This window comes from Papilio polytes, unplaced genomic scaffold (assembly GCF_000836215.1).
Source record: "Papilio polytes unplaced genomic scaffold, Ppol_1.0 DF824269.1, whole genome shotgun sequence".
Lineage (NCBI taxonomy): Eukaryota > Metazoa > Arthropoda > Insecta > Lepidoptera > Papilionidae > Papilio > Papilio polytes.
Window position 1 is genome coordinate 565130 of NW_013524935.1, and position 19774 is coordinate 584903.

At 38.7% G+C, this 19774-nt stretch overlaps 1 protein-coding gene across 5 annotated transcripts in view; it reads left to right on the top strand.

The window, feature by feature from the left end:
* LOC106107841 (myotubularin-related protein 4) overlaps window positions 1–19690 on the top strand; it is a 58341-nt gene extending 38651 nt beyond the window's left edge. For all 5 annotated transcript variants that reach the window (XM_013288879.1, XM_013288857.1, XM_013288849.1 and 2 more), the window contains 19 exons: window positions 1370–1546; window positions 2629–2804; window positions 6277–6472; window positions 6832–6971; window positions 7614–7803; window positions 8421–8617; window positions 9973–10165; window positions 10544–10729; window positions 11223–11387; window positions 12203–12320; window positions 12934–13036; window positions 13667–13793; window positions 14176–14352; window positions 14678–14794; window positions 14879–15212; window positions 15322–15459; window positions 15747–15931; window positions 16189–16541; window positions 16942–19690. In XM_013288879.1, the coding sequence (XP_013144333.1) occupies window positions 1394–1546; window positions 2629–2804; window positions 6277–6472; window positions 6832–6971; window positions 7614–7803; window positions 8421–8617; window positions 9973–10165; window positions 10544–10729; window positions 11223–11387; window positions 12203–12320; window positions 12934–13036; window positions 13667–13793; window positions 14176–14352; window positions 14678–14794; window positions 14879–15212; window positions 15322–15459; window positions 15747–15931; window positions 16189–16541; window positions 16942–17041 (3348 nt within the window). In that variant the 5' untranslated portion in view covers window positions 1370–1393 and the 3' untranslated portion in view covers window positions 17042–19690. The remainder of the gene's footprint in view (window positions 1–1369; window positions 1547–2628; window positions 2805–6276; window positions 6473–6831; window positions 6972–7613; window positions 7804–8420; window positions 8618–9972; window positions 10166–10543; window positions 10730–11222; window positions 11388–12202; window positions 12321–12933; window positions 13037–13666; window positions 13794–14175; window positions 14353–14677; window positions 14795–14878; window positions 15213–15321; window positions 15460–15746; window positions 15932–16188; window positions 16542–16941) is intronic.
* The last annotated feature ends 84 nt before the right edge of the window (window positions 19691–19774 follow it).

The window sequence follows — 19774 nt, forward strand, 5'->3', positions numbered from 1 at the left end:
CATCATTACGCCGGAATGTTATGCCAATTATGGACCAGTTGGAAAGCGCCTTTATTGCTCAGTTAAACTCCAGTTTATAAATAGGCGCCATAAGACATTTTCCAGACAACACAATAAAGTTTTATCGAGTACAATCTGTGTACTTAAAGTAACATTATGTTTAGACTATGTTTTATTTCATGAGTAAAAGTTGACAGCTTTTGTACATCTGTGTCTTGGCTGCATGGTAACTAGTTTTGTAGTAAATGTTTTTCTTGCGTTCAGTTTGATTTAATTGCAAACAATGTGTAACTTCCTAGTTGCATCTCCTTGTGCGGATGCTCCCAGGTGCTTTACCTATGCGTAATAGTACACACGTCGCGTACGATGCATGAGATTTGCACGTGCTGTAACTCATAATGTTGCTGCTCTCCTAGTACATAAAAAGCTTAAAATACCTATTTCCGCAAATATAAGAAATTTAACGTATCCTTGGAACTAATGGAGATAATACAAGAACGTGTAAAAATTAAATAAGCAAATGTGTAAGAATCGGAACTACTATAAAAGGCAATTCAAAATAAATTATGCATTGTAATATTGTAAAAAACCTCAAGGCATGCATCGTGACTGCATACGATTGCGCGCGGCAGCCGCAAGAATGTTTACTACTCCACTCGGATTTCTCCACGGATGTATGCAGTCCTGGTCGCCATGACAAAGAACGTATTATGTATTTAAATTACTAAGGGCTTGTCCCACCACTGGCTGATAGAGACTCAGATAGCTTAAAAATGACGTTCGATATTTCTTTCGCATATTTTACACGTTGGATTGTTATCAAAAAAAATTATAATTTGGTGCGACAGGCCCTTAATGATGTATGAAAAAGTTTTTTTGTCATAATTATCAATGATGCCTTAACTTGTATTGTAAACATTTTCTAAATAATCAAAGACAACTTGTTAACGTCATTACGTTATCAAATACAAAGAGAATGCTAAACTAAGTAATTAATACACAGTTCAATTAACTTTGATAAACGTCAATTGTAGCCCTACTTTCCTGGCGAATTTAAATTTACTGCATAATTATTGTAATTTGTTTAATTAAAAAGGATAAGAGAATGTCTCTGCGAACTGCAGAGATGTTGCAAACAGGTTTTTGTGTTTGGTTGTTTATCCATTTATTTGACCTTCCTTATATCGACGGACACTTTAATGTATTTAAAATAAGGTTAAAACCTGATTGAGACTTGATTTAAATGGGAAAAGAAACTTGCTGCTAAAACTGTTGAAGATTCGAATAGATTATGATAATACTGTTTATATTTTTATTTAATTGACACTATAAAATGTATAGTAAAATATTGTAATGTTATTCTTTGCAGGTGTCCTCATCGTCTGTAGGCGAGATGAGCGAGCGCGAGAGATACCGCGCGCCTCCACAGCCCGAGCCGCCGCCGCACCGCGTGCGCGCCGCTGATCTCTACCCGAGGTTGCGCGCGCATCACGACGAGCCCGGCCTCGATGCTGGCTTCACGCCTATATGCGGCGAGTATGTGCAGGTACGGACCTATGACATTTATGTACCCCTAGTACTTACAGTAGAAAGGTTTCTATAATCGAAGCAATTTTAATTAACTGGGTAAGCAGATAAGCAATAAATGGTAACACAAGTGTTAAAATAATAAGTGTCAGTAAATAATTCAAATGTAATTCGATACTGGCACACATAAAAAATGTGTTTAAACAAAATGTGCTAATTTTGCTGTTCAAACATGTAATCGATGTATTTACAATATCTACCACAATTTGAACTATATTTCTATGTATAAAAATTTGATAACTCTGCCTACCATTAATAGTTACGTATGCTATATGTATTAAGTGATGCTTTAGTAGTCAACAAATACCGATTACGTAAAACTGATATTCATCGGGTATAGCATAGTAAATACTAAATAGTACCGGGTTCGTTCAACTCGATACGCATTCAACCTGATGACCTTACTAGTCTACTGAACAGTTGCACTGCTCTACTACGCACTATTTCTTCCTAGAAACTAGTAAACCTTTACTAACTAAAATTAATTAAAATTGTCGATGAAAAGCATCAATGAGTTTCTCTTCGAACTAACAAGACATGGTAATGTTAAGATTAACACGCACTGGAATGGAGCAATGCGTGTTCACCCTTATGCTTCTTTGCTTCTCTTTTTTAATGTGTTATTGTTGTGATATGTACCTTGTATTGTTTTAAAACAAGTTTGTTTATATTTAGAGACAACACAATGAAATTGTAATAATATTTACAAAAAAAATCTTTGGTTTTAAAACATTGTTTACTTATGTAATTTATATTGATACATCTTATGACCGTCAATTTGTATTCAAAACATCCACACAATAATTATCATATCGCAATATTTATGTTTAAACAATAGGTTTAATAATAATTAATCAATTATTATTAATAAAAGATTATTATTGGATTATCCCCACACTTACAAATAAACACATTTTATCTAGAAAGTAAAAAGGTGCCTTAAATAAATTAATTCATATAGATAACGAAATCTTTATTTTTACTGACCAATAACAATTTCAAATACCAGGAGTGTATAACAATGAGGCGGTGTGTCCGCAGTGGGTGGGTCGCGTGGTGGACGGCGGCACCATCTCCATGTCCAACTACCGCCTGCACGTGCAGCCTCGCCGTCGCGCTGGTCCAGGTGCTTCTGTGCCGCTGCGGCTCATAGACGGTCTCGAGATCCGCGAGCTGCTATGCCTGCTCGTACTCTGCAAGCATGGGAGACAGATCAAGTAAGTACCATAAATAACTCCTATAAACTTCTCGAACCCTAGTACGTTGGAAATATGAACTACGGCCCATTATAACTTAGAAGAAAGTTATTTAACTTTATCTCTAACTAGCTGTTCCCGTGCGACTTCATCTGCATAAAATTATGAAAATTCAATTTTATTTTAACAGTTGTCAAAATCAATCGCAAATGTCAATATGACATGACATGATGACAAACCATGGCAACCTCGAATATTTACCCCCTAAGTTTAATGGCGTAAATATATATAGCCTAAAGCGTGACGTAAGTGTAGGGCTTTTTATTAAAAAGGTTTATTCAAAAATATGCTGTAATTTCTGACATCTTAGGCAACAAAGAAGTGTGTGTTTACGCTTTATTATATTAGTAGAAATATAGTAAAGATTAAGTATGTTATTGGCGCTAGGAAATGTGATGACATTAAAAAAGAAATTCTTAAGATTTAGCGCAGATTCTTTGTGCAAAATTTACATAACGTAATGTGCAAAATAAATGTTGTTTGTACACAATGTTTATCGTAACATCGCTGGTATATTTTTATATCGTAATTGGATTATATGTTGTTCCGTGCATGTTGCAATCTACAATTCAATTAATAAGCTTCTATATTTAGTTTCTTAATGAAGTAGTCAACACAGACGTCACTCAAGTCTGTCTTCATTTATGTTGTGTAATGAATGACAACATATTCTGTTACTTGAATGCACTATTTATCTAACTGTCGCTCAAATTACTTCCGTCATTCTTACTTCTTACTAATAATTTATAATAATATTAATAGTATGGGCGTTACAGCCATGTTATACTTTATTAAAATATAGTCTTCATTACCTCTTATGTTTTCTTGCAATTTGCACAGAATAACCTTACCAATATGGCCGTCGTGTCGTCGAGCTAATGCAACACCCTTATTTTTGACAACCGATTATTAAAATAACAAGCACAATTACGACATTTTAAAACAATGACATAAATATTTTAAATAAAGTCTTGGATCACAATTACAAAGCTTATATCGTTATTTCAAATTATGACAAATGGTATTGATTTATAGCACAGACTAAATAATCTTCAAGAATACAGAATACATCAAAATAGTTAAAAAGCTAACAATAGTTTGTTGGAGTTTGTAGACTAAACTGCTGAACGGATCTCGATAAAATTTGGCATTGATGTAGAGAATAGTCTAGATTACATAGGTTACTTTTGTTTTATTTTTAATTCCTCGCTGACGAGGTCACAGGCTAAAGCTAGTTAAAAATAAATTTTATAATTTACATGTTTTTCGTTTGATATCTTCAATAGACTACTAAGTAAATGACTTTTCTAATCTCTTGCAATTTAAACTAGAACTACAAATTGTTGCATTAAAAAAAACATACAGACGAATTGAGTACCTCCTTCTTTTGGGAAGTCGGTCAAAAATTTGCGTGGCTTATCGTTTCCTCGTAGTTCAAAGAAATGTTTATTTGGTTTAAATGTTGTATATCATCGAATTCAATACCGTCTGATCAAGCTGTTTTTAGGACTGTAAATTCTTACGTACAGTTCTAAACGCAAATATATTACATAGCAACACAGCGGAATTAGTGTTCAAATGATAATAATTATAATTTAGATCGGATGGGAACAAGCGATAGATGTAAAACGTCACTGTCCGCGATCGAGGCCGCCAACCGATAGCCGGTAGAAAGTTGTGTGAAAATTCCAACACTAATAAGATAACATTTTAATTAACTATGCTAAATCTTTTATTTCAACTACCAAAATATAATGGAGCATGGGTTAAATTGCAACAAACATGTTAAAAACCTTGCTGTTGCCCGCGATTTTGTCCACGCAATATTAAGATAAAAAAGTAGCCTTATAATATGTCTTATGTCAGCTCCCTTTAGAGAAAGTCCGATCGAAATTGGCCCAGCCGTTTCGGAACAAACGCGACTTGCGGACAGACAGACAGACAGACAAAAAAATAATGTGATTTTCGTTATCAGCAACGCAAATACATCATCTTCCCGAAATCTGGAATTTTTCTTTTGATATTATACACAGACACTCCAATTTTATCATATATATACCACTGAATTAGTTTAGGATAAGACTAGGAGACCATAAATTGATAGAATCTTTAACCATTACAAATATGAAAGGAATACATCCGTGTACCGTTTAGTATTACCGACATCCATTGTTTAAATATTTGTTCATTCAGTGTACAAAATGTAAAAACACTCAGGATTGCAGGCGACATCGACATATGAAGTCTTCAAACAACTTGACTTGAGTGTTTGATAGAATATTTACTTTACACGTTTCAAAGATCTAGGCTTAGTCAAAATGTTAGTGTAAAATAGCATATAGAAAGTGTATTTCTACTAAAGATAAACAGCACAAAAACGACAAGTAACCTTCGCTTTAGTAAGATGGACGTTTTTAGAATAGCAATGTATTAGATGTTTGCTATGAGAATCATATAATGACCGGTCGTTAAAATGTCGGAGAAAATTTTGTTCTTAGTCTAAAATAGTTGTATTCCTCTATTTGAAATGGAATTATCTATGAAATGTACTTAGTATTTGTAACTTTAAACTATATCGAAATATTAATTACTACTAAGAGCGGGCGCACATCTTTGAAAAAACACAAATGTTGTGCGATTGTCGATTGTTTCGCAGCCAATTCAACTGTTTAGTTGCACAAGTAAAAATCGAGTAGTGTTCGCACCTCCAAGCTAATAGGAATCAAAGCGATAATAAACACTTGTGCGCACGCTTTTTTGACAGTGGTAGTGCCCGCTTTAACATCTTAGCACGAATGGGCCGGCACGCCCGGTGTAATACCACGACCACACAGAAGATAGGCGTGAAATGGAAGCAATTCCGTGTTTCGTCTGATGAGTGTGATGCCGGAGGCCTAATTTAAGTCCCTTTCTCTTTACCACCCTTTTCTTTTTAGGAGAAGTTGGGAAGAGGAAGTGGATTTGACGGTGGAGGAGATGCATAGGAAGGGGAAATATTCTTTTTATGTGCGTCTCCTCCTCCGTCGTATAAGGGTAGGCAACGTATCTGCAATTGCGGATGTCTATGGGCAGCGGTCGCTTCGCCATTTTGGCGGTTTCAGGTGGCCGCTTGCTCGTTTGCCACCTTGTGTTATAAAAAAAAAAATGTAAGGAAATAAAAATCTTGGACTATTATCGTTACACTGATAGAGCTCGCTTTAACATCGCATGAATGGGGCGGCTCGCTCCGTGTAATACCACGACCACACTGAACACAGGCGCAAAAGAGCAATTCATAGGCCTAATTTCAGTCCCTTTCCATTTTTACCCCTTTTTATAAGGAAGAGATGGGAAGGAAATATGAATTGGTAGAGAAGATATGAATGAAATTTACATAGAACGATTAATTTTTTCAAGATATCCTAATACTTTAAACAACAAATCCTGCTTCCAGATGTACGTTTACAACGGGCGAGCAGTGTTTGGAGTGGTGGCGGAGATTGACCACGGCGTTAGCGCCGCTGTCTTCGTTACAAGATACATTCGCAGCCGCGTACGCAGCGTGGGCAAAGGAGCAACCGCCCGCGTCCGTGCACCGCGCGCTTATGAGGGCATCGCATGCACCGCAAAGGCATTGGTTCGGACCTGAGGTGTGTTGACAGCATTACAATGATCATATAAAACAAGTACATTATTTGTTGGAGTTACTATCAGAAAAATGTTGAGGCAGAAGATTCCAGAATTAGTGGTGTTTAGATATTTAAGAGACCTAATAAAAATGTCTTCACTATGCTGTTATTTTGTGATGTTTGTATTTATATATCGTAAACTTTATGCATTCATAAATTAATTATTGAAATAGGAAGTGGTGTAATCGTTTCCTGCATATTTTATTACCTTAAGTGTGACCGCATTAGAACCTTCATAGACCATATAAATGTTGATGTCAATGCAATTTATTTGTAGCGGAATATTTGTAAAAGTACGAGTATTTCCTTTTCGTTGACAGGTTGAAAGACTAGGCTTCACGACTAAGGGCGCATGGCGAGTGACAGCTGCTAACGCGGAGTATAAATTGTGTCCGTCCTACCCGCCTTTACTGCTAGTGCCCGCTACCATCGGGGATGAGGATCTCGACTCTGTTGCCAGGTAAATCATCCTAATCACACTTCATCCTAATATTATAAATGCGAAAGTTTAGATGGATGGATGTTTGTTAGAGTTTTTAGCATATACGGCTTAACAGATTTCGATGAAATTTGGTATAGACGTAGAGGATACTAGGAGGAGGATAGGGGAAAAAATGTTAAATACCAGCATAAAGTTATGAATCAGTTTTTACTAAGTTTTCTATGCTGAATGGATAAGGCCTTTCTAAACTGTGTAATAATTAAGTTTTTTTTTTATCATATAAGGTGGCAAACGAGCAAGCGGCCACCTGAATCCACCGAAATGGCAAGCGACCGCTGCCCATAAACATCCGCAATTGCAGATGCGTTGTCTACCCTTCATTGACGGAGGAGACGCACATAAAGAGGATTTCCTCTTCCTATGCGTCTCCTCCGTCGTCAAATCCACTTTTCCTTCCCATCCTCTTATCTTACGAAAAGGGTGGAAAGGGAAAGAGACTAAAATTAGGCCTCCGGCACCACACTCATCAGACGAAACGCGGAATTGCTTCGACTTCACGCCTATCTTTGTGGTTGTGGTATTGCTGGGGGCGAGCCGGCCCATTCGTGCGAAGATGTTAAAGCGGGCTCTACCACTGTAACTTTATGTGTTTCTTTCCAGATTTAGAGCGATGCGTCGCATGCCGGCGGTGGTGTGGCGACACCGCGGCAACGGCGCGGTTATCGCGCGCTCCTCGCAGCCCGAGGTGGGCTGGCTCGGCTGGCGCTCTAATGAAGATGAACGGCTATTAGCCGCCTACGTCACCGCCTGTAACGCTGATCGCGGCACTCAACCTCCCGCTACCAACAAGGTATGTACGCCTGGTACTTCATTCAGACGAAAAACGTAGAACTTGTATACTTAAAGTATACTTGTATACTTGATTGGGTTCCAGTGGTAGGTAACATCATCTCTGTCACTCTTTGAGAAAAACAGAGATAACAATATGATTTAACTTGTTTCCAAAGAGATTCAAACTATATAGAGGAAGCATAGTTGACACTTCACTTGAGACATTCACATGATCCACTATCTATTGATAGAACCTCAAAAGCACATGTCAATGTAATTATATTAAAACTAGCTTTCGCTCGCGACACCGTCCGTGTGGATTAAAAAAAAATAAGTACCCTATGTGTTCTTCTAGATTAATCTCTACATTTATGCCATATTTCACAGAAATTTGTTTAGTCATTTAGGCTACAATTTCTAACAATCATCCATCCATCCATCCATCTAAACTTTCGCATTTATAATATTAATATGAATTGGTGTCATAGGTGTCATTTTGTGACATTAGTTTATTTTATAACATCAATACAAGTGCACGAGGCGTATTAAACATGATAACTAACATACCTTTCAAAGAAGTTAGTGAAAAAAATGTTGAATGTCCAGTCTGTATCTCTTTAATGTGTGTGTGCCCAGCAAGTGAAGCTGCTGATAGTGGACGCGCGGTCGTACGCGTCCGCGGTGACGAACCGCGCGCGCGGCGGCGGCTGCGAGTGCCAGCAGTACTACCCGGCGGCCGACATCCAGTTCATGTGCCTGCCCAACATACACCACGTGCGCCGCAGCTTCCACCAGCTGCGGGCGCTCGTCGCCGACTCCGATGATCAGGCCAAGTATGAGAAATATATTGTTACGAGCGTGCGGGATAGAGTCAAAACGCCTTGGAAATTTCTGCGTTAATTTATTCGCGACTTACAATAACAGGGATTCACTGCACTCACAAATCGTCCGTTAAGACTACACGATGCACGCAAACACTGATTCACTAACTCAGCGCACTTTACAGAACACCACTGTCACTATTCGCTAGCACTTTCACTTTGCGGTCTCTAAGTCTTCTTCGTAATTTAGTAATTCGCTCAGGACTTCTTCTTCACAGTTCACTTTCCACCGTCTCACTCCCCGAGTCACGACTGACTCCCCTTATATACTCCGAATTTCGATCTTCTTTTCGTTTTTCATTTGTCATTTTATTCCAGAACTTTCTCGATAGGCCGAATTACATAAATTTAATAATAGAACATTCTCGAAGCCGTTTCGAATGTTCGCGACATCTTTTCGCGAACGTCATTTTCACTGCTTGCGGCGATCGAACATTCTGGAAACAGCTCGATTATTCCTCGAATATGATTTTCGCTACTCATCAATAGATGTCGTCGCGACAATATCTATTTCTATTTTAAAAACACATATAAATGTTTGTTATTGGTGTACTGTATATTCTGGTTTCTAAATAAATAGTAGGCTTGCAGTTCGAAGATATATTGTTAAATAGTTACAGTTCAAGGTTAAATTAGGTATGTGTGGTCGCGCTGTCGATCGGCGCGCAACTGGTCGATGCGGTGTGAGGGCGCGCGGGGGACGGATGAGGGCTGAAAGGGCCTCTTCGCCCCTAATCCCCGCCGGTGTTGCAGTGAAACGCAACAATGTTTTAAATGTTGGAGCACCCTTTTAAGTTAATTTTTGTGGCAGGATGCTCTATTCTTACTAGTTACACTTAACAATTCAAATTACATTTTACACAAACGTAAAAAAAACAAATGTGGGTAAAAAAGTGTGTAAATCTTCAGTAAGTTTTTATAGGTGTTCGATTTGTTTAAATTACGAGAATTTTTTACATATACTCATAACATAGCTTTTTAATGGTGAAAGAATTTTTGAAATCGTCTCAATAGTTTTTGAATTATTTCAATACATATAATAATACAAAAGTACAAATCTTTCCTCTTTATAATACCTAAATGATATACAATTACAGTAGAACCTCGATAAGTTAAAGTCCAAGGGAAACACAAAATAGTTTAAGTTATAGAGGTTTTAAGTTATCAAGGGTCTATGTTGTAGAGGTTTGGGGCTCTGATGGGAAAGGAATATATTATTTTTTGAAGTTATAGAGGTTTTTAAGTTACGGAGGTTTGAGTTATCGAGGTTCTACTGTATTTTTTTACTTATAATGTGTGTGTGTCAGTTGGCACAGCAACCTGGAGCGCACGCTGTGGCCGCAGTACGTGGCGGGCGTGTGCCGCGCGGCCGGCGTGGTGGCGCGCGCCGTGCTCGCCGCGCGCCCCGTGCTCGTGCACTGCTCCGACGGCTGGGACCGCACGCCGCAGATCGTAGCCGCCGCACAACTCGCACTCGACCCCTACTACCGCACCGTTGAGGTAACTGTGGCTAATGTTCTCCCTCTCTTTCTCTTTGAAAAAGAGAGACAACAATATTGAACATATTAAGGAAGGCCTTAATTCGTTTAAGATAATGTCTCACGAAAGTTATGATGACAATACACAATAGACAACAATATATTGATATTTTGTGTAAAAAAAATTTAAGTATCCGTTTTCTAAGTAAATGACTTCTTTTTACTTTATAATAAAAAAGGAGATTTTTATAATTCTGTAAAATGTTTTATAACATGTCACTACATGAGAGGGCACTAAACTTGACAACATATTACCTTTCAAGGAAGTTACCGTTGAAATTCCCTATGTCTAGTCTATATTTCTCTTAGTCTTTGTTATAAGGTTACAACATTTATTCAGGGCTTCCGCGTGTTGATCGAACGCGAGTGGTTGGACTTCGGGCACAAGTTTGCGGATCGTTGCGGACATCAGTTCGGTGCGGAGGACCCGAACGAGCGGTCACCCATCTTCTTACAATGGCTCGATGTTGTATACCAGATGATGCTGCAGTATCCTTGCAGCTTCGAGTTCAATGAGGCATATCTCGTAAGTTAATATTGCTCAATCTTCTATCTCTTTTACACACAATTTGTTTTACTACATGTATATGTGATCCTGGTGTCGGACTCCTGATTAATTTAATGAAACTTATGCAATCACTTATCTTTCCTTGGATTTCTTATAAAATCCATACTAAGGGTCTCACTTAATGACTGTGAGTGAGGCAAATGTAGTTAATCTTCAAAATGTGCGATTAAATTGCATAGCCTGCTGCTAATGATCCAATAACAATAAGAATCATCATAAAAACAAAATTATATCTTAATAATATTATAAAAGCGAAAGTTTAGATGGATGGATGTTTGTCAAAGTTTGTAAACTAACCGGCTCTAGGGATCTCGATGAAATTTGGTATGGATGTAGAGGATAGTTTTGAAGAACGCATATACTATTCACATTTGTTTTTATTTAAATTTCACGCGGACGGACTCGCGGGCGTAAGCTAGTAATTTTTTAAAACTATGACAATAATTTCCAGATAAAGCTAGCAACACACGTGCATTCGTGTATGTTCGGCACGTTCCTATGCAACACGCGGCGCGAACGTATCGAGAGTCGTGCGGACGGCGCCGCGCACGTGTGGCACTTGCTTCGCGCTCCCGCCTACCGCAACCATCTCTACTCACCGCATCAACATCAACAGGTAAGATATTATTTACCATTTATATGCAAATTATAAAGTGTTGTACTGAATAAATAATTTACTAATTGATGTATCGTCATATAATTGATGGAGTTATAAGTTCACATTAAAGACTTTAACATGCGATGTTTCATGAAAAAACATGTAGTGAATTTTCTGATTAATACTTCTAAACTAATGTAATAAAACGTAAATCACACATTATTTAGTTCTGTAGGATGCAGCACAGTATGTTTTTTTTTTATATTTCATTATTATAAAAGCCCTACGACGACTTATGACTTTAGGCTATATATTTTCATGCTATTAAACTTTGGAAAAAACTGTCATGCGGAAAAAGTTAAAGGTTGTCATGGTAACTGTAATTAACGATAATTACATGCGAATTCATCCGCACGGAAATAGTTTGTCTAATATTATAAAAGCATTTGTATTTTTGTATGTATTGCAATAACTCAAAAATTAATAGATCATTTTAAAAAATCTTTCACCGTTAGATAGGTAATTTTCTGTAAATAACATATAAATATATTTTTTTAAATTCACGTGGGCGAAGTCTCGAGCAACACCAAGTAGTTCATAAATTGCCGTAGTTCACATACTGTGAGACTAGCTGTTGCTCGCGACTTCGCCCGCATGAAATTAAAAAACATAGCTTATGTCGCATACTGATAACTTTTAATGGTGAAATATTTTTTGAAATCGCCCTAGTACTTTTTGAGTTATTTCATTAAATAAATATATACAAAAATACGAACTTTTACTATCAATAATATTAGTATGGATTACCGGGGCTACATAAGTGTGTATTGCAGGTGTTGTGGGTGGACTGCAGCGTGCGCGCCATGCAGCCCTGGTGGGGCATGCTGTGCGGCGAGCGAGAGCGAGAGAGAGAACACGACCCCCCGCACCTCGACCCCCCGCCACAGAACGGTACATGACACTATGAACAGGGGATTCTATTCCGAATTTGAGAAACAGTTGCGAGAACGTATTCGTAATTTCTTCGATAAAATTTGTATGTACAAACCCTAATACAAATTTTGTCGATGACGATACGAAAACGTTTTCATAAATGTTCGTAATAAGTCCTCTTGTTTTGTACAGATATCGAACAAGATGTAAATATTTTTTTATATTTCGCTCAGAGACATTAAAAATAGGTAGAGTAGGCATAGTTACACTTCACTTGAATTTTTTCCACATTATCTCACTAACGCTGTCTATTTATAAATCCCCAAAATGTCAATTTAGTTAATTGTATTTAAATTAATCTCCAATATGTATTATTTTTAGGCACGGTTTAGTTTATTTTATAGCAAAAGATGGGGGCTTATAATGTTTTGTAATATGTTTTATTACAAGCTAATACAAGGACTCGAGGTGGTACTAAACTTGACAACTAATATATTACCTTTCAAAGAAAATACCGGGGAAAAAATGTTCTCCATGTCTAGTCTATATACGTCTTGAATGTCTTTGGTTTCGCTGTACAAGAATGTGACGTCATAGAATTTATATTTACACGATTCTCGTTTGTTTCTAGGATTGATGACGAAAACAAGATCTTGTGACAACTTGTTGAGTGACGGAGAGAAACATACCACCCAGAGGCGGCGCAGCGACCCCAGCATCGCACCTGATGTTATGTAAGTCGATGTTAAACCCTAATTATTGATTTTAAAAAGATTCCAAAATAGTGTAAGCACAGGTAACATTTCAATTGAGACATTTTTCACATAATCCTCAATAACGCTATTTTTATAGGTCCTCAAAACCACATGTCCATAAAATTAATTGTATTTAAATAAATTGCCAATAGATGTCACTAAATGATATTTGAATTCTTATATTTTTTGACAAAGGTTAGTTTATTTTATAACAAAAAATGTAAAATGTTTTATAACATGTCATGAGGTAGAACTAAACTTGAATTATACCCAACCGTCACCTCGCTCTGTCCCCACGTGGGGACAGATGAAAAATGAAGTTTTACCAGTGCCACCTCTTAGTCCCACTATCACCAATAAGGTTATAGATGGAACCGTTAAGAAATAAAATAAGTTCCGACCGTCCCTACGTCGCAAAAGGTGGGACGGATGAAACTTTATATTCTCATCTGTCCCTACGTGGGGACAGAGCTGGGTGACGGTTGTGAATAATTCCTAAAATTGTCTAACAGTACCGTTCAAAAAAGTTGCCGGTGAAAAATGTTCCCTATGTCTAGTATACATTTCTTAAATGTGTTTGTTTTAGTTTGAATTTTTATTATTTTGTAGGAAGTTGTCGTCGCTAGTGTGTCGCGACAGTCGCGCGCTGACAGACAGCTGCGTGGACGAGCTGGCGCCAGCGCTCGCCGGCGCCACGCCAGCGCCCGCGCCCTCGCCGCAGCCCTCCACCAGCCAGGTGAGAGCACACAGACAGACAGACATTTACAGTGTTTCCCCTAAGTGTACATTTCAAAAATGCTTGCCCAGCTAAGATCTTTAAGTACGGTAGTAATTTATTGCGCAGAAAGTATCACATGAAGCTTCTGATTCATGTTTCAAACATTTAACTATCTATTACTCTGTCTTTTTATTAACTAGCTTTCGCCCATGACTCTGTCCGCATGTAATTAAAAAAAGTAGCCTAATGTTCTTCCAGACTATCCTCTACATCGATGACCTTAAGCGATATACGTTCAGCAGTTTAGGCTGCAAACTCTTAACAAAAACCCATCTATATTAGTAAGATTTGACTGTCAATGTTCTGTTTTGCATCTTCTAAAGTAATGGAACTCTTCTAGATCGAAGTGGAAGGTTTGAATCCGGAGCACTTCAGCCAGCCTTCGGGCAGCGCGTCTTCGTCACTGGAGCGGGAGCTGGTGCGGGCGGCCACCGGCACTGACTGCACTGACAGCACGGACGGCTCCCCGCCGCCGCCCGCCCCCACCGCCCCCGCCCCTACACCACACGCGCTGCAGGTACCTGCCTACCCCATTACTGCACTAGTATCAGTGCTTATAGCTGTAGTATAAAGTTTCAATGTTTTTGTCTGGAATTTTGTGCTATTTAAAACGATTAACTACAAAGGTAGAGGAAGATTGAAGAAAGTATGGAAGAGGATATGCTTAAGGGAGTAAATTCAGATATAACGGCTGATAGAGATGTATGGAAGAACATACTATCCCGACACTCGATAGGACAAAATGAGTTTATAACTGTAAACCTTTAAGTTATTAAGGTAAACCTCGAAAAAATTATTTTGAATATTTTGATTATTTCATGTTTTATTTACCATTTGTTCAGAATGGTGTGGTTGGCGAGCTGTCGCAGAGCGTTCTTCGCACGCCGGACGACGACACGCCCGACGAGCCCGCCGTCTTCCTCGCTGACACTTACTCTGAACTCCTGCCCATGCCTGAAGTCAGTATCTATAGTTGTACAAGACATTGACACAGATAGAAATAGAAAAAAAGGGACAAAAACATAAAATTCTTTTCGTTTCAGGCTTCAAGGGAAAGTGGACGTACTCGCAATATAAGCATAACATGGCGGTCTATCTCTGAGTCTAGCAACCAATCGTCCACCGGGTTCGACATCGCGGGCACGCCCCCCGCCGCACGCACCGACAGACCCCCCGACCGACATGAGCCCCCCGCCATTGACACCCGGTGCACTGACGTCGACGTCGACATCGTCAACCACAACGTCACCGCGGACGTTACCACTGACGTCATCGGCAACGTCACCGCTGACGTCACGGACGACGGCCCCCTCACTAACGGCGTCGTCAATGGACTCAATGATATATCTGCCAAGTTCATGCAAGTCGATTTAAATGGTAAGTAAGTAAGCAGTGACAAAAAAATCCTTATAATTTTGCTATTAAAGGGTAAATAAAATGCCTTTATTGGATTTTAAGCAGTTTTGTTTATTCTTGTTACAATTAGGTGGTGCGTCATCAAGCGGCGCGAGTTCAGAGAGCGAGGGCGAAGGTTCGGGGTCCGCGCGCGGCGCCGCCAGCCAGCTCACGCTGCGCCCAGCCTCGCCGCGCCGCAACTGCTGCCGCTGCGCACGCGCTCCGCACGGTATATATCATGACACGCCCCTAAGGTCACACGTCACGCCCCTTATCCGTAATGCCACACCACGCACCCAACTTACACACCCCAATTCAATTTAACACGTCTGTAATCCTACACGTCACGGCTCCAACCCATCACGTTCCATAGTCCAATTCGCTATGCACTTAATCCTTCACGACACGCCCCCAATTCATCTCGTTACGCCCCATATCTGTCATATACACAAATACATACACTCAATTTTGACTAGACACAATTATATACCTTATTTACGAATGTATTGTGTGTAGGCGTGGAGAGCGAGGCGTGGTGGTGCGGGGGCGGGGGCGGTGCGGGCGAGGCGGGCGGCGCGGCGGCGCGCGTGCGCTGCGTGTGCGGCGCGGCGGCGCGCCCCGCGCACGACCCGCCCGACGGCCTGCCGCCCGCCGCAGACCCCCTGCAGACCAGGCTGCATCAGATCATATTGTATCAAAAGGTATGTTGACATCAAATAGTCTGAAAAGCATAAAAAATCTGGATAATGTAATAATATAAAGAAGAAAGATTTGTATTTTTGTATGTATTGAAATAACTTAAAAATTACTGGGCCGATTTTAAAAATTCTCTCACCGTTAGAAAGGTAATTTATTTGCGAGTAACGTAGGCATTCTTATATTATTACTTTTAATTTCATACGGACGAAGTCGCAAGCAAAAACATGAATATAAAAATGTTAATATCGTTGTATTACAGAAAGTAGTGGAAGAATTGAGCGGGCAGCTGCGGGAAGCTAGGGAGGCGCTGCGGCGGGCGTCGCCGCTGGGCGCCCCGCCCCCCGCGCGCGCCTCGCCCTCCGCCCCCTCGCCCACGCAGATGGCGGTGAGCGCCGCCAGTGGCAGTGCGGGCAGCGCCGGCAGCGCGGGTAGCGCGGGCAGTGCGGCCAGCGGTGCCGCCAGCGCCGGCAGTGCGGGTAGCAGCAGCGGCAGCGCCTCCGAGGTGGAGGTGGGCGAGGAGGCGCGCGCCGCCTGGCTGCCGGACTCCGCCGCGCCGCGCTGCCAGCACTGCCGCAACCACTTCTGGCTGGCGCGCCGCAGGCACCACTGCAGGTACACAACACTTGCCACTTACAGCTTTAACATAACTTATACTTGACGTATTCAAGTCGCAAATGGTATAGCGACATTAGTAAGCTATCAAAATTTAAAAGACTAAGTGTTGTTCGCGACTTTGCGTGAAATTAAAACACAAAAATAGCGTATGTTACTCACTGATAACTTAGCTTTAGTGCTGTAAGAATTTTTGAAATCGGCCTAGTTTTTGAGTTATTTCAAAACAGAAAAATACAAATCTTTACTTTTTATAATATAGTTAGTTTGAGAATTTTTCTGTGATTTCGTCTACGCGACATAAAAAGTAGTTAATGGCCTAACCTACGTCGTTTTGGATAATCATAGTAAACATACATCCATTTAGAGTTTCGTATTCAATTAGTGTTATGTTTTTCAGACGGTGCGGCGGTATATTCTGCGGCTCGTGTTCGGAGATGAGTCCATGGGGCGAGTGCGGCGCCGTGCGTGTCTGCCGGCGGTGCCGCGCGCTGCGGTGACCCGCCCCCGCCCCCGCCCCCACACACCTCCGCCCCCTAGCGGTCCCCCTCGGTCATTCCTTCATTCATTCAATAACAGCGATATCATTCAAATGAATGAAGTGCTGTCATACACTTTGCAGAACTCTCGACGATTTAATTACTCGACTGATTTGTCCTTCGTCACATCCCTAGTTCCTTCTCCGCTTTAACATGATTATTTAAAACGCATGTTATCTGCGGAACATTAAAATCTGTTATTCAAATGTGACATTTTAGTTAACAAGCTGCAAATTTATGTACATAATGAAATTATCATTAATGGACGTGGCGACCGCTCTGAACTTCAAAATAATTTATTACCGCTTCCTTGATATCATCCCTATGTAATACGACTAATTTTGTATATGTAAATATTAACTATACAAATGTAGAAATAACTCGCATCTAACGTTGGAGCCTTATTGACTAGTCAGAGTACCAGGATGACATAAGACGGGAGAAGTTCTATTTGACGATACGATATCATAACTCCGATTTGACATTTGAGTGAGCATTTTAAATAGTTTTGTTTGTATCGAAAAGTGACGAAATGTATTGAAAGTAAAGGATTTAGTATACTACGGGTGTGAAAGGGTTTAGTAAAATTGACGAAAGGTTTAGGAAATGAATAGAGAATGTTGTAAGGCTGATTTCGAATTGAATATTTCGGAGTTTTAGTAAAAGGAAAATATTGAAATTAGACTTTGAACAGCGTCCCTTGCCAAACTATGCCGATATAGACTGATTATGATTTTATACGGCGCGTGCTGTTTGGTTAAGGCTAACTGCAGACCCGGCGTGTGCTAGCAGTCCGCACTTTAACATGAGATTTTGTGTACACGGGTGCTTTTTTGTAATAAAATTTATTTATTGAAAAAAAAATACAAAAAACACTTCATAAACCAAGGAAATTATAAAAATCTTGTAAATAATTTGCGGTTTTATTGTGTTTTGTTTAGTTTTTTGTCCGATTTTTTTTTTATTTAGTGAGAAGCTGATTATTATGTCAAAAGCACATGTTCTAAATATAGAAATGTTAAAGCCAATTTTTTGTTACACAAATCTCATGGTAAATAGTATTGGACTTTTAGAAGACGATTTCATTTTTGTATAAATTCTGTTTTTTTTTCTTTTTTTTTTTGTATCATAGTGTTACATTTGTTTTTATTTTTTATTATATTATTTTGTACAGTAACGTTTTGTTTCACACGTGGTCAGTGATAACTCTGAAGATTGGCATCTTGTTACACGACGAAACATTTACATAGAGACATGATTGAAAGTAATTGATCACGTTTTTGTTAATGTTTCGTTAAACGCATTGTAAATGTTACTCTCAGAGTATTCGGATTATAATTTAGTCTAACTCGAAGTTCTGTATTTTATTTGTGATATTGATGATAATTTTGTATAATTAAGAGTTTAAGAACATGTTAGACTTTAAATTTTACTGGTGATTTTGTAACCCCTCATCCCCTCAGCCCTGTGACGTCATAAACTATATACAATATATATGTAGCGATATATTTACATTATATGCTGATAACTAACGTATATTTCATAGTATATTGACTTGTTTGTTACTAAGCAAATGAATTTTATGTGAAAAACTAAACTCGCGAATACGAACGAAAAATAAATAAAATTGAAATATTTAGGTATTTATTCTTATTTCAATAATTGTTTTTTTTTTAGTTTTTTCTTATAAATGTGTAATAAAATCATATGTTTAGTAATAACATTAATTTTTGCTTCTTATCTAATCCTATTTAACACGAATCTTTTGAAAATTATATAAATTGATAAATAGGAGACTTATGTTTGTCAATATTTTATATACATTCACTATGAAATAACTAAATCTGGTGTTACGATTTACTGAAAGATAGAATTTGTAAGGTAAATACAGTCTTCCAGTTTGAAAGGTTAATTTATTGTCAATTCCATTTAACCTGCGTTTCCATCGCCGAAACATTAATATAAAAACATTGTAATGACCATTGACTTAAAAAACAAATAAAACATGTTTTTATACAAATGTTTCGCCAGTGGAGACTCAGGGTTACGAGACAGGATACTTTGAGCAATATTTATCCAGTAAATAGAATAAGTTTTGTTATTTGATGTGTGAATGTTTAGATAATGGTATGTCTGAGCGTGACGAAAGTATGACTTGAGTTGCGTTTGTATGTTGATGTATGGATGTGTATGAAGGGATAGTGAAAGGATTGTATGAATAACATCCGTGATCTACCTCTTAGTTGGGGGTGGGCTTTTCGCAAATTGACTCACCGAAATCAATATTCTATCTTGAAAGATTTTTTCGATAACCATTGTAATTATTTAATATTTTTGTTTAAATGTCATTTAGTTGGCGAGTTTGTATTATATTTCATACATACTGTATTATATAATTATTTTGTACTAATTAATATAATTTTCAGATTGAATATTGATTTCTACGAGTAAAAGATTCGTGTTAAATCCTTCGCTGTTTGTATTATTTAGTAATATATGTCTCGGCGAGGGGATTGTTGTTAACTTGATATATTTTATATGTCGGCGTCGACTTGTTCGCGACCAATTACTATTGACACAATGTGAAATAAAGCATATTTAGTTTTATGATTTATTGTTTTTTATTATCCTATACTAGCTTTCACCTCGCGTAGAATTGAAATACCAAAAATGAGTCTATGTCTTCATATAGAC